Source organism: Triturus cristatus, chromosome 10 (assembly GCF_964204655.1).
Source record: "Triturus cristatus chromosome 10, aTriCri1.1, whole genome shotgun sequence".
In the NCBI taxonomy this organism is placed as follows: domain Eukaryota; kingdom Metazoa; phylum Chordata; class Amphibia; order Caudata; family Salamandridae; genus Triturus; species Triturus cristatus.
In genome coordinates this window covers 1,021,122,626-1,021,136,324 of record NC_140593.1, presented here as the reverse complement: position 1 = coordinate 1,021,136,324, position 13,699 = coordinate 1,021,122,626, and the positions used below count along the sequence as shown (strand labels likewise).

General features: G+C 52.5%; 1 protein-coding gene across 2 annotated transcripts in view; it reads right to left on the bottom strand.

The window, feature by feature from the left end:
- Nucleotides 1–11,110: 11,110 nt before the first annotated feature.
- USP42 (ubiquitin specific peptidase 42) overlaps nucleotides 11,111–13,699 on the bottom strand; it is a 521,578-nt gene continuing 518,989 nt past the window's right edge. For both annotated transcript variants that reach the window (XM_085629020.1, XM_085629022.1), the window contains exon 18: nucleotides 11,111–12,103. In XM_085629020.1, the coding sequence (XP_085485146.1) occupies nucleotides 12,087–12,103 (17 nt within the window). In that variant the 3' untranslated portion in view covers nucleotides 11,111–12,086. The remainder of the gene's footprint in view (nucleotides 12,104–13,699) is intronic.

The window sequence follows — 13,699 nt, the reverse complement described above, 5'->3', positions numbered from 1 at the left end:
ACCAAGGACCCTAGCCAATGCCGCCCCCCACCCCCCCCCGCCCGCAGCCAAGTCGCGTACCACCACTCACTCCAGGACCTCCCTCCATACCCCACACAACCAACATCTCCCACACATCCCGCACACACCACCCCCGGCCGCCACCACCGGACCCTCCCGTCCCCAATCCCAACCAACCCTCCCCCCACCCTCTCCGGGGACCCCCCCAACCAGGATCCCACCAAGAAATAAATTGAAACAAAAGAAAACCCAACAACCCCAAAACCGGGACCACTGTAGTTATCCCCCAAGTCTGTGAGGCGGGGTCTCCGCCCCCACCCCTCCAGTGAACAGGCCCAGGGTGTCTCCTCACAAAGTACATCAATACCCAGTGGTACCTGAAAGGAGGGTGGCCCTCCGGCGTCGAGCAAGCAGAGGCCTCCCGAGTAGTTAGGCAGCCGAAGAAGAGTCCTGCAAGGCTGCCTCCGTCACAGTCACCACCGAGGCAACCGCGGCATCTCGCTCCTGTATGCTGGTCTCAGGGCCTGGCCGAACAGGAGCGGCAGGGCGCCCCACTCGCTGCCAAGGGAAGGAGCGTCGACGTTGCCTCACCGGCGAGTCCCCAGCCCCCAGCGGGGGGGACCCGTCGTCCAAACCAAGGATGTCCATGGCAACCTGCAGAGAGCGGACCTGAACCAGCCTGTTCCGCCACCGGAAGATCAGCCGGAACGGGTGGCCCCATGAGTAGGAGATGTTCTGGTCCCGCAAGAAGGACGTCACGGGGCGAAAGTCACGGCGCTTCTGCAGCGTCGACGCCGCCAGGTCTTGAAACAACTGGGGACGGTGGTCCCGGTACAGCAGCGACAGAGTCCCTCTCGCCTTCCGAATTATACGCTCTTTAAGTTGGTAGTCGTGGACGCAAACCAGGATGTCGGGGGGAGGAGCCCCCGTCCCTCTCGGCAACCCCACGCGATGCACCCTGTCCATCCGGACTTCGCGGACGTCGTCCTCTCCCAAAATCTGCAGAAACAGGCCCTCCACGTAGCCCCGCAGGTCCCCAGCCTCTCCATCACACGGCACCGCACGAATGCGGATATTGTTCCGTCGGGATCGATTTTCTAAGTCCTCCGCATGGGCCTGGAGATCCAAGTTCTGTTCTGTGAGCCGAAGAACATCTTGCTGGAGCTGATGGACGTCGCCGGCGAGCCCCAAGTTGTGCTCTTCCAGGGTCGCCACCTTCTCCCCAATACCATCCACATCCCGACGCACCTCCCGGAGGTCAGAAGCCAGCTGGGAGCGGAGGCTGGTGGTGTCCTCCTTGATGGCGTTGAACAATTCCAGCATAAATGCCTTGGTGACAGGCGCATCATCATCAGGCGGCTTAGAAGAGGCACCAGCGCCAGACGGCGACGAAGGGGTGGCACCCCGCTGCGGACCGTCCCGGGCCTTGCCAGACATTGTGCCCTATTTAGGGGCAACTCGCTGCCACCCACTGCCAGGCTGCGCGTCACCACTCCTGGCGCTGCACTACTACGTGACCCTGCAAACGGGGGTAGCCAGTCTCTGGGTAAAGCCACTCAGTTTGTACCAAGCGTGGGGGATAGGCAGACACAGGCCGGTTTTTAGCAGTTCGGATAGTCCAGCTATGGGGCCGCGCACCCGGCCACTGGGCGACTCCACGAACGCCCACGCTTCCTCAGACCCCCATCCACTCTCCACCTCAAGGGACACACAGCCAACAGGGAGAGTAGTGGGGCTATGTTTCTCCAAACGCTCGCCAGCAAGAGTCCCCCAGGGGGATCACCCCCACCTCGGGCCCCCAACTGAGTTTACCGGGCCCACACGGGAATCGCCTACGTCCAGGGGGGGGGCCTTCCAATCCTTGGCGCCCCCAACAGTCCTAACGGCCGAAGCAGACCCCACACGCTCGGCTAGGTCACAGGCCCTCCAGCGCCACTACGGGCGGAGCACACTCCAGGCTCCCACGCCCCATGTCCCCACAAACGCCGTCGAATCGTGCCCTCCAATGGCCGCAGCACCGTCACTATCTCCACTGCTCTCTGCCTCACGGGAACCCGGAGGGGTCCGGGCGCCATCCCACACAACGCGTCACCGGGGCAGCCCGGTCCGCTCAAGCTCCGGCGCTGCAGCGCTTCCCTCTGGGGACCCCCGCAGGCTTCGCCCCAAGTGCCGGGGCGGGAATCCTTGCCCCCACTGCTGAGTTCACCCGCTGGACAGGCCGCGCATCTCCGCGCGCCGGACGACAGCACCACGGCTCCACAGCGTCAGCCCCGATTCGCAGGCGAGGTCCCGGCTCCTCCGTCAGCCGCGCCACAGGCCGCAATCAGGACGGGACAGCCAGCACCTTGGGAGGGCCCGCCGGCGATCCCACAGCTCCTCCACTCCTGCAGGGCACCGAGCGCTACACCAGGCAGGTCCTAGGAGTCCTCGGGAGGCCGCTAAATCAATGCTTTGCAGATCAGGCGCCGGAGGGACCAAGGTGAACGTCCTACTCCGCCATCTTGACTCCGCCCCGCAGTTACTTTTAAACATTATACAGCTCTCAAATACAGTCAAACAAAGACAAATTAGCTGACTATTTAGCACACACCAAAATGCCCTGGCTGGCTCCTGAACACAGAAAGCACTTAATGGCACATCTGCAATTCCGAGATCACGGAGGCCCTGAGGAGCATGCCAGCTGAAAAAGCACCGGGCGCTGATGGCCTAACGGTATCTTTTTATAAGGCTTTTTCGGAGCTATTGGCACCACATCTAAAAACACTATATGAAGAGATGGCTGAAACCGGTAGAATGCCTTCCACATGAAGAGAGGCCATGTTAGTAGTAATACTGAAACTGGGCAAGACACCTGTTAATTGCTCATCGTATAGACCGCTGTCCCTGCTCAATGCCGATGCCAAAATGTATGCAAAAATACTGCCTAACAGATAGGCACCGATGAACAAGTTACTTACCTTCGGTAACAATGTATCTGTAAGAAACATTAGTCAGTTAGATTCCTCACCTTAGAATATCCCCAGGCGTCAGACTGGATCCGGAAGATTTTTCATCAGCTATACCCCTTGCGCGTCGCTAGGCGTCGTCTGCGGCTCCGCGTCCGTCGTTGGCGTCGTGCGCCGTAATGACGTCGTTGGAGTACTTAGACGCCGCCCTCGTGCGCTGACGTCAGTTCTTGTACATAGCTTTCCGCGCCAGGAACGCAGAGCCATGCAAGAGACCGACACTGGTGCCATAAAGGTCTAGGGGCCTGAAAAGGACAACCTTAACCCTAGATGTCAGTTCGCAGAACGGGGAGGATGGGTGGGTCGGTGAGGAATCTAACTAACTAATGTTTCTTACAGATACATCGTTACCGAAGGTAAGTAACTTGTTCATCTGAAAGAAACACGTTAGTTAGATTCCTCACCTTAGAATAGATACCCAAGCAATACCACCCCGGTGGTGGGTCTGCGAACCAAGATCACACCAGAAAGTCCTGGAGGACAGAACGGCCAAAGAAGCCATCCCTCCGGACTTGGCTGTCAAGGCAATAATGCCTGGCAAACGTGTGTAGCGAAGCCCACGTCGCCGCCTGACAGATGTCCTGCAAAGGGACTCCCCGTCCCAAAGCAGTAGTAGCCGCTGTAGCCCGAGTAGAATGGGCGCGCAGCTCAACAGGAGGGTCCTTTTTCGCCAAGGAGTAACAGATTTTGATGCACAAAACGACCCACCGGGAGATGGTCCGTTTGTGCACAGCTTTTCCCTTCTTAGCACCCACGTATCCAACGAAAAGTTGGTCGTCCACCCGGAACTGTTTTGTGCAGTCCAAATAAAAGAAGAGCGCACGTGTTGGGTCCAGACGGTGGAGCCTCTCTTCCTCTTTGGAAGGATGCGGAGGCGGAAAGAAGATGGGCAAGGTGACAGATTGTCCAAGATGAAAGGGAGTCACCACTTTCGGTAGAAAGGAAGGACGAGGCCGAAGGACAACCTTGTCCGGATGAACAGATAGAAAAGGAGGCTTGGACGATAGAGCCTGGAGCTCACTCACCGGTCTAGCCGAGGTAATGGCTACCAGGAAAGCAGTCTTAAGCATCAGAACACGAAGAGGACAATTGTGAAGAGGCTCAAAGGGAGCGCACATCAGAAATGTGAGAACAAGATTCAAGTCCCACTGAGGCATTACGAAAGGAACAGGAGGGAACATATGAGTAATGCCTTTAAGAAAGCGTTGAACCACAGGGGACTTGAAAAGAGAAGGCCGATCAGGAAGCCGTAAGAAGGCAGAGAGGGCAGCAAGATAACCTTTCAAGGTGCCCAGGGCAGAGCCCTGCCGGGCCAAAGAAAGAAGAAAGAGGAGAACCTCAGAAAGAGGGGCGGAAAGGGGATCCACAGCCTTTGCTGTGCACCATGCCACAAATTTGTTCCACCGGCAGGCGTATAACGTTTTTGTGGAGGGACGCCTGGCTGCCAGAATGATATCACAGACTTCAGGAGGCAAGTCAAATGGCATCAACTGCCGCCGCTCAATCTCCACGCATGGAGGTGGAGGCTGGACAGGTTCGGGTGGAGGACCGTCCCCTGCTGCTGCGACAGAAGATCCTCCCGAAGGGGCAGACGTATCGGAGGATCGGTCAACATACTGAGTAGCTCGGGATACCAGTACCTTCGTGCCCAATCCGGAGCCACCAAGATGACTTGGGCCCGGTAGTGCCTGATCTTCTTCAGCACTCTGGGCAGAAGTGGTATAGGCGGAAAGGCGTACAACAGACCGCAACTCCACTCGTGACGAAAAGCGTCGCCAAGCGAGTGCCGCCTTGGAAATTCCAACGCGCAGAACTGCTGACATTGCGCGTTCTCTTCGGTGGCGAATAGATCTAACCAAGGCTCTCCCCACTGCTGAGAGAGACCTTGTGCCACTTCGGAGTTCAGACGCCATTCGTGATCCATCATGCACCGGCGGCTGAGTTCGTCTGCTCTGGCGTTCAGAGAGCCCGCCAGATGTTGAACCACTAGGGTGACGCCCTGGTGTTCCAGCCACGTCCAGAGGCGCAGAGCCTCCTGAGAAAGGGTCCACGACCCCACCCCGCCCTGTTTGTTGCAATACCACATGGCGGTGGTGTTGTCCGTGAACACCTGCACGACACTGCCCCTGACAGAGGGAAGGAAGGCTTTCAGTGCAAGTCGGATCGCTCTCAACTCCAACAGGTGATGTGGAGGAGAGACTCCGCCGGAGACCAGAGGCCTCTGATCTCCGCCTCTCCCATATGGCCACCCCATCCCAGGAGGGACGCATCCGTCACTACGACATGCTCCGGTTGGGGAAGGGAGAGGCTCTTGCCCGTGACCCAATCGCGGTCCGTGAGCCACCACTGCAACTGCTGTGCAGTGCTCTCCGAGATCAAGACATGGTCGGACAGGTTGCCGTGATGCTGGGCCCACTGAAACTTCAGGTCCCACTGCAGAGCCCGCATGCGCCGCTTGGCGTGATGCACTAGTAGGATGCAGGAGGCCATCAGCCCCAGAAGCCGCAACACTAGCCTGACCGAAACCCAGGATAGAGGCCGAAAGATGGGAATCAGGGCCTGAATATCCCGGACCCGCTGTTCCGGCGGATAGACCCGGAACTGCGCCGAATCGAGAACCGCTCTGATGAAGAGGAGCTTCTGAGAGGGACTCAGGTGTGACTTCGGCACGTTGATGGAAAACCCCAGCAAATGCAGGAGATCCGCCGTAGTCTGGAGGTGGTAGACGACTGCCTGGGGCGAGCCCGCCTTCAACAACCAGTCGTCGAGATAGGGGAAGACTGGAACCCCTGATCTGCGCAGATGAGCTGCGACCACCGCCATCACTTTCGTGAACACCCGAGGGGCACTGGTGAGGCCGAAGGGGAGCACGGTGAACTGAAAATGCTCCTGGCCCACCGTGAACCGCAGGTAACGCCGGTGGGCCGGCAGGACGGGGATGTGGAAATATGCGTCCTGCAAGTCCAACGCTACCATCCAGTCTCCAGGGTCGAGGGCAGCTAGAACCTGAGCCAAAGTCAACATTTTGAACCGTTCCTTCCGGAGGAAGGCATTGACGTTCGTGAGGTCCAAGATAGGGCGTAGGCCCCCTTTGCCCTTCTTGGGAACCAGAAAGTAGTGGGAATAACAACCACGACCTACTTCTGGGCTCGGAACGCGCTCGACGGCCTCTTTGGCCAAGAGGGCCGAAACTTCCTCTCGCAGAAGATGCAAATGATCCTCCGAGATACGGTGGTGCTGCGGTGGCATGGCTGGAGGGGTCGTCTCGAAGGGCAGGGAGTAGCCCCTTCGGACGATTTGCAGCACCCACCTGTCCGAAGTGATGGTACGCCAGTGGAACAGGTGATGGCGAACTCTGCCTCCCACTGGCGATGAATGGGCCTGAAAGCTCGGACTAGGAAGGCTTTGAGGCGGATGCTGCCGGGGTGGATGTGGACTGACCGCGTCGTCCTCCAGAACCGCCTCGGCGGAAACCACGTCCGTGACCGCGTGCAGGTTGGGTCTGCGGCCGGTGGCTCTGTGGACGTGAGGAGGCGCCCCTTCCTTGGCCACGAAAGGGGCGAAAAGCGGAAGCTTGCGGCCGCGGGGCCGAAAGGCCCAAGCACGTGGCCGTAGCCCGGGAGTCCTTAAAGCGAGACAGCGCACTGTCCGCTTTCTCACCAAAAAGGCGAGCACCATCAAAGGGCATGTCCATGAGAGTGCTCTGGACATCCCCCGAAAAGGACGTGGACCGCAGCCAGGCGTGACGCCGAAGCGCCACCGTAGTGGAAATCGCCCTACCCAGCGAGTCCGTGGTGTCAAGTCCACACCGGATTGCATGGCGCGCTGCATCCCTCCCATCGGCCAGAGCCTGGGAAAGTCGTGTCCGGGCCTCCTCCGGGCACAGGGGCAGCACGTCCTCCACCGTATCCCACAGAGAGTGGGAGAAACGGTCCAAGAGACAGGCGGTGTTTAAAGACCGCAGACCTAAACTGAGGGAGGAGAACAGCTTTTTGCCAAACTGTTCCAGTCTCTTGGAATCCCGGTCCGGAGGAGCGGACGGGAAGGAGGTTTGGGAGGTAGAGGCCTGGATAACCAGGCTCTCGGGGGTGGGATGTTGCGACAGAAAACTGGCGTCGCCCGGAGCAGGGCGGTGGCGCCTGGTGACGTTTCTATCCACAGGAGGGACTGTGGAGGGCTTGGACCAGGTGGCCTGCAGAACGTCAGTGAGGGCCTCATTGAATGGCAGCAGAGGCTCAGTGGAGCTTGCTGCAGACTGAAGCACCTCAGTGAGGATGTTAGTCCTCACAGCCACGGCAGGCAGCTCAAGCCCAAGGGCTTTGGCCGCCTTGCGCAGCACCACAGAAAAAGCTGCACCCTCCTCCGAAGCCACAGTCGGAGGAGAGATGAATCCAGTGTCCGGTGAGGTATCCAGACCACTGGCCTCCCCCAGTTCATCTGCCCAGTCCTGTGACAGTTGAGCCTGAACGGCCATAGGGTAATCGGACCCCTCCCAGTCGCCCCCGTCATCCGATTCCTGGTAAACAGGTGGAAGGATCGGAGCCGGACGATAGACATAGTGAGTCTCGAGCGGCGTCGGATGCGGCGTCGGTGGGCGCCGCATCGGCGTCGGGTCCGGACAGGGGCTGAATCGGGGAACGACGTCGACCGGAGTCGGCGTCGAGGGTGGAACCGGAGTCGGCGCCGGCGGAGGAGGCGTTACGAGGTCGACCGGCGTCGACGGGGGCCCAGGCATGGGCCCCTCGGGGACCTGCGGTGTCGGGGCCGGAGCCTCCAACGGCGCCGGGGCCGGAGCTGCCGGCGCGCAAGGTCGCCCAATCGAGTCCGCGGGGCCTGAAGGCGCGCCGGCGGGCGTCGACGGCGGAGGCAGTTTCCTCATGGCCGAGAGGAAGGCAGCGATCTCCGCCGGCGCCGCGTCAGTCCCAGGGACCTGCGGGTATGGGGTCGTGCACGGCGCCTGCGGAGCCGCGGGGGTGGAACCACCCTGACCCTCGGCCGAGTCGCGCGACCGGCGAGGGGAGTCCGAAGAGCGGTGTCGCCTCTTGGACTTCTTAGATCGCTTGGACTTACCCAAAGACTTCGAGCCAGACGAGCGATGACGTCTGTCGCGGCTCCGCGACCGATCCTTGGACCTCCTCCTGGACCGGGATCGAGAAGGGCGCGGAGCCGAGTGTCGGAGCTCGAGAAGCTTACGGGACCGCTCCCACCTAGCTTTCAAGGTCAGGGCCTGACAATCGGAGCACGAGTCCGCATCGTGGTCGAGGCCCAAACAGTAGAGGCACCGGCGGTGGTGATCGGTCACCGACATTAGTCTGTGGCAATCGTCGCAAGCCTTGAACCCAGGCATCCTACCGGCACCAGATGTCGATTGACAAGGATCAAAAGGGATCAAAATATTTAGTCAAAAAAGACTAAAAGGGGTAGCTCTCCCGGATCTGCGCTTACTGGCGCGGAAAAAAGAAGAACTGACGTCAGCGCGCGAGGGCGGCGTCTAAGTACTCCGACGACGTCATTACGGCGCACGACGCCAACGACGGACGCGGAGCTGCAGACGACGCCTAGCGACGCGCAAGGGGTATTGCTGACGAAAAATCTTCTGGATCCAGTCTGACGCCTGGGGATATTCTAAGGTGAGGAATCTAACTAACGTGTTTCTTTCAGATACTGCTTGGTATAGTGCGCTCAGAGCAGGCAGGGTTCGTCCCGGGCCATAATCTAACACATAACTTGCGCACTCTGTTTGGGGTTTTGCAATGGGTGGACCCAGAAGTTAGAGCGGTGGCTATATCTTAGACGCAGAGAAGGCGTTCGACTCAGTGGTGTGGAGGTACATGTTTGCGGTGCTCCAAAAAATTGGGGTGGGGGACCTATTTGTCAAGTTAATCTTACTATTATACACAAGACCGGTGGCCCATATGCGGGTGGGAAATATGGTCTCAGACACCTTTGCGGTGCCTAGTGGCACCAGACAGGTGCCCACTATCGTCACTGTTAGATGCGATTGTGTCGGAACCACGGGCCTGCGCGCTGCTCGAGTACCATGGTCATAGGGAACTGCGTTTCCCAGGATATAGACTCATTATATCGGCATATGCTGATGATACATTGCTCTACATTCGCGATCCTGATAGCAATCTTGCACCAATGCTTAGGGAGCTGGTACGATTTGGGACCCACTCTGGCTTAAAAATGTATTGGGACAAATCAACCATCTTCCCCCTCACCCTGGCTACCATGTCCCTGACCCTCAAATACCCTCTACAATGGACCACAAATTTGGTGTGCTAATTAGGGATACGAATACATGCTGACCCCTCTGAAGTACTGTGCGAAAACTATGGGGTAGCTATACAGAAACTCTCCAACGATGTGGATAGGTGGATTAACCCGCCATTATCACTGACAGGACGCATTGCTGTAATGAAGATGGTAGTGCAGCCCAGATTCTTGTTCCTATTCCAAAACATACCGATCTCATTAACAAGTACCGTATTCCACTGCCTCCGCATGCTGCTGATCAAGATAGCCTGGGCAGGAAAACAGCACAGAGGGCACTGGGATCCACTCACGTTGCATTACGAGTCGGGAGGCCTTACTGCACCTGACTTGGACATGTACTACGGAGCCGCACAGAGCACTCATGCACACTATTGGATACATGGCCCACGGGTCACACCACACCTATATTTAGAGAGAGACGCAGCTGCTCCACTCTCCTTACCGCAAACTTTTTTCGGCACCACATCTAGATTATGCAGAGCATTTGACCATAACCCAGTCATGGTACGCGTTGCTGAACAGGCAAGCAGGTGCACTATTATACTCCCCACATATCCCATTGCAGTGGTGCTTATGGATTCCGATGGAGGGGCAAGACAGGCACTGCGGACTCTAGGGATAACCACGCTAGGAGACTTTTTCACTGATGGGGCAGTAAACAGCTAGGAAACAACACAGGAAAAATCCTCCCACATGACGGCAATAGTTAAATACCTTTCTCACTGAGCCAGGCATACTTGGCAAGAATTGCTAGGAGAGGATATGTTAGAGCCTCAAATTATGGACGTCTTTTTAACATTGATACAGACTGAAACACCAGTCAAACTCATCACCAAATTTTATACTAGCGCGCATGAGTGCACAGGCCAGTCATTCTGAAGGTAAGGTTGGATTGGCAGAAAGACATAGGTGGGCCCTTTAGTGACTAGGACTGGCAATACTGCTGCGCTAAGACTAAAACCATATCCCTAAACGGATGCCACAGGCTCATACATTTCTGTTTACATAGGGTGTATTACACCCCTGAGCGACAATGGAAATATGGTCTAAGGGAGGATTTGAAGTGCCAGAGATGCGGGGAAGAAGCAGGATTCATACATACAGCCTGGTATTCCCCAGGAATATACGAATACTGGTGTAACATATTTAAAGACCATGGCGCAATAACGGGCATAGATTTAGAGCCAGACCCAAAAATGGCATTACTAGGACAAGATCTAGATATCTAGAAAACTGTCAGACCCTTGGTTGCTATTGGCTTATTACTAGCTATGCGACGGGTGGCTATGAGGTGGGGAAAGGGCCCGACCTCGAAGTTAGAAGAGTGGCATAAAGATATGCTTTACTGTAACACACAAACTGACATATTCAATGAGCTAATCCCTCCGAAAAGCCGACAAAGAACCTGCTGGGGCCCATACCAGACATACCTAGTAAGCAAGGAGACAGGAGAGGAGAATGGCAGGACAAACCAAATATAGTGGGATATGGGTAGAAAGAAATATATTGATCTGTATGGGCAATAAGCGTAAAGACGTCATCCCATGTGTGCCCCGACCTAGATGCGCAAAAACTGCCAAGTATTAACAAGACAAGATCGATATTGGGAATGTGCTAAACCTGCAATGACATGCACTAATATGTGTAACTCGTTCCAGATATATCGACTAGGCATATTCTACGGCTGTATGACTGAAAAACAGTACACCAAAATCAAATATTATGTTGTGGTACTGGTCAAGCCACTTGCAGTAACTGATGTTTCAATAAATAAATACAAATTAAAAATAAACATTTAGCAGAAATAATGCAAAAACAGACAAGGCTTGATTTCAAAATGTTTGTATTTATATAATATGTACATTGGACATGCTAAATTAGCGGGGTATGTGTTTTTAATCTTTAGAAAAACAAAGATCAACATTTTTGACACCTCTGAACAAACTGTATGAACATACAATTAGTCTTTAACTGTCATAAATACAATTTCCCACTCTATCTCCTGATGCAGGACCAGTAAATTATAAATGTTTAGCACAGTTTGACAGCATTTCATATTTAAATAAAATCACAGTATGAATAATTGTCAGTAACTAGAAACCTCAGAAAGAAAGATAGCGCTTTTACCATAACAGAAGACAAATGACACTGTATGAAACCGTGTATTACTAGAAACGGACATTGACATGGGCAAGGTGTCAGAGATACATTTCTGACTATTCATAAATGTGTAATTTTCCAAATTTTGCAAGAGAGGCAGTTAAGGAAACGTTCTGGAAAATACTTGTCATGTAGCATTTTAAGCTTTCCTTACAACTAACAATGTGAAATATATCATATTGATAGGTGTCTAGTATCATACATTACCAAAAACACTGTTCTTACAAATTTCTATATAAGAGTTTGTGAATTTTTAAATAATTTCTTAAATTAAATATGCACACGGTCAGTTGCAGTATATTCATCATTTTAAATAGCCATGGTTTTATGATCTTCTTTGCACCAACTTGGAGTTACATTACATGAAATACAAGAAATCAACCTGAGTCTGTAAGCAGCACTTGAGATGTTGTATTCCAGGGCATTATTTTCAATGTGATATTTACACTGCATTTTACAACATTTAAAAGTTGTAAAACATTTCCATCCATCCATCTGGACTACTAAAATAAAATTAAAAAAAAGTCTTCAGTAAAAAAAATCCCATGGTAAAATTCTGTACAGTATTCGTAGAAGCACCACTTTTGGAATTAACCACTTCTCGGTTACGTAGTCATAAATAATTTAGATCTGAAGCTCACTTCAATTTAACACTCTATCTGAAAGACAAAGAGAAAATCGTGTTATTAAAAATAAAATCAGTATTTTAAGACCAGTCTAATCAAAGTAGCATGTTTTTTCCCCCTAATTTGTGTCTTATTTTAGAAGAATTTCTGTAAATAAGCAAATTACATGTAATTGGTAAGGTTGGTTCTGAATGATATTTCTCCTCTGCAAAATCTTTGCATCTTGCAATACTCGAAGCCTCCCAAACTCTGAACCCCCGTTTTTAAATGTCTGCAGTGCTGTGGGCTCTAATACATTCAAAGGGAGCTTGTACCAAACTCAAGTGACACTGGGCACACTATATAGTATCACAGTACCTACATTGTCAGTCCCTCAAATATTCTCACCACAGAAAAAACAGGAATATTCTCAGGTATATTAATGGGAGATTGGTGATAAAGAATCTAAACAGACTAGAGATCTATAAGAATAAAGGTTATCAAAAGCAATTTGTAGTGGATACTACTCCTCTAAAATTATGTTTTAGCTTTTAAAACAAAGCCTCATCAATGCATAAATAATTTAGAAACTTCACCCATTGAACACAAAAAGAATGCACTACTTTGTAAGGCTCCAAAACTGCTCACAACAGATGCGCTGATATTGCTAAACATGGTCTGACTGGCAGCCTAAATAGTGAAGACGTGACTAAGGGCCATATGTATGAAGTCAATTTGCGATCGCAAACACTGAAATTCGCAGAATTTCAGCTTTTACGATTGCAAATTAGCAGTGTGCAATATACCCCCTCGCAATATAAGGAATCGCAAATTTTGCGATTCTTTATTTTGCAATTGCATTTAAGGAATCGCAAATTGTGATTCCTTAAATGCAATGTAAGAAGCACAAACAAAGTGCGATTTGGCCTTAAGGAATCGCAACTTCAAGTTGGTGGTAAATTGAGATTTCACTTAAAAATGCACTATTTTGCATTTTTTAAAGTGCATTTGTGGCACACATACATGCCCCTAGGGCATGTATGTGTGCCACATGTGCACACATGCACATTTCAGGGGTGCAACAGGGTGTCCGTTTGACACCCTGGCACCCTTGAAAATGCATTCTCAATTTGCGATTCTCTAATTGCTAATCGCACATTGAGAATGCCTTCCCATTCATTCCTATGGGCCTACTAGCCCATAGGAATGAATGGGAAGGTATTCCTTATTTGCAAATCTCAATTTGCGATTCGCAAATAAGGAATATGTGGGATTCGCAAAATTATTTGAAAATCCCACATACATTGCATTTTGCGATTCTCAAATTGCTGAAAATCGCAATTTGAGAATTGCAAAAGTCTATTTTCATACATACGGCCCTAATTGCCTTGAACTATATTCATTGCTTTACAGTACAAAGTTTGACAGTGTTGTGTGTTAGAAATAGACAATTGGTTGGAATGCCATGTGAGTCTGTACTTACTGACAAAAGTATGCGTTCAAGGGTTTCTATAAACCCCTCTCAAATCTCTTTCTACACTGGAGAAGGTTGTAAATATATTCCTAACAAAGGCATGAGTACATTTTTTCACCGTGAGAAAAAAGGCGCTGTAGAAAAAGGGAATTTGCAGGTTTTCATGTGAGAAAATA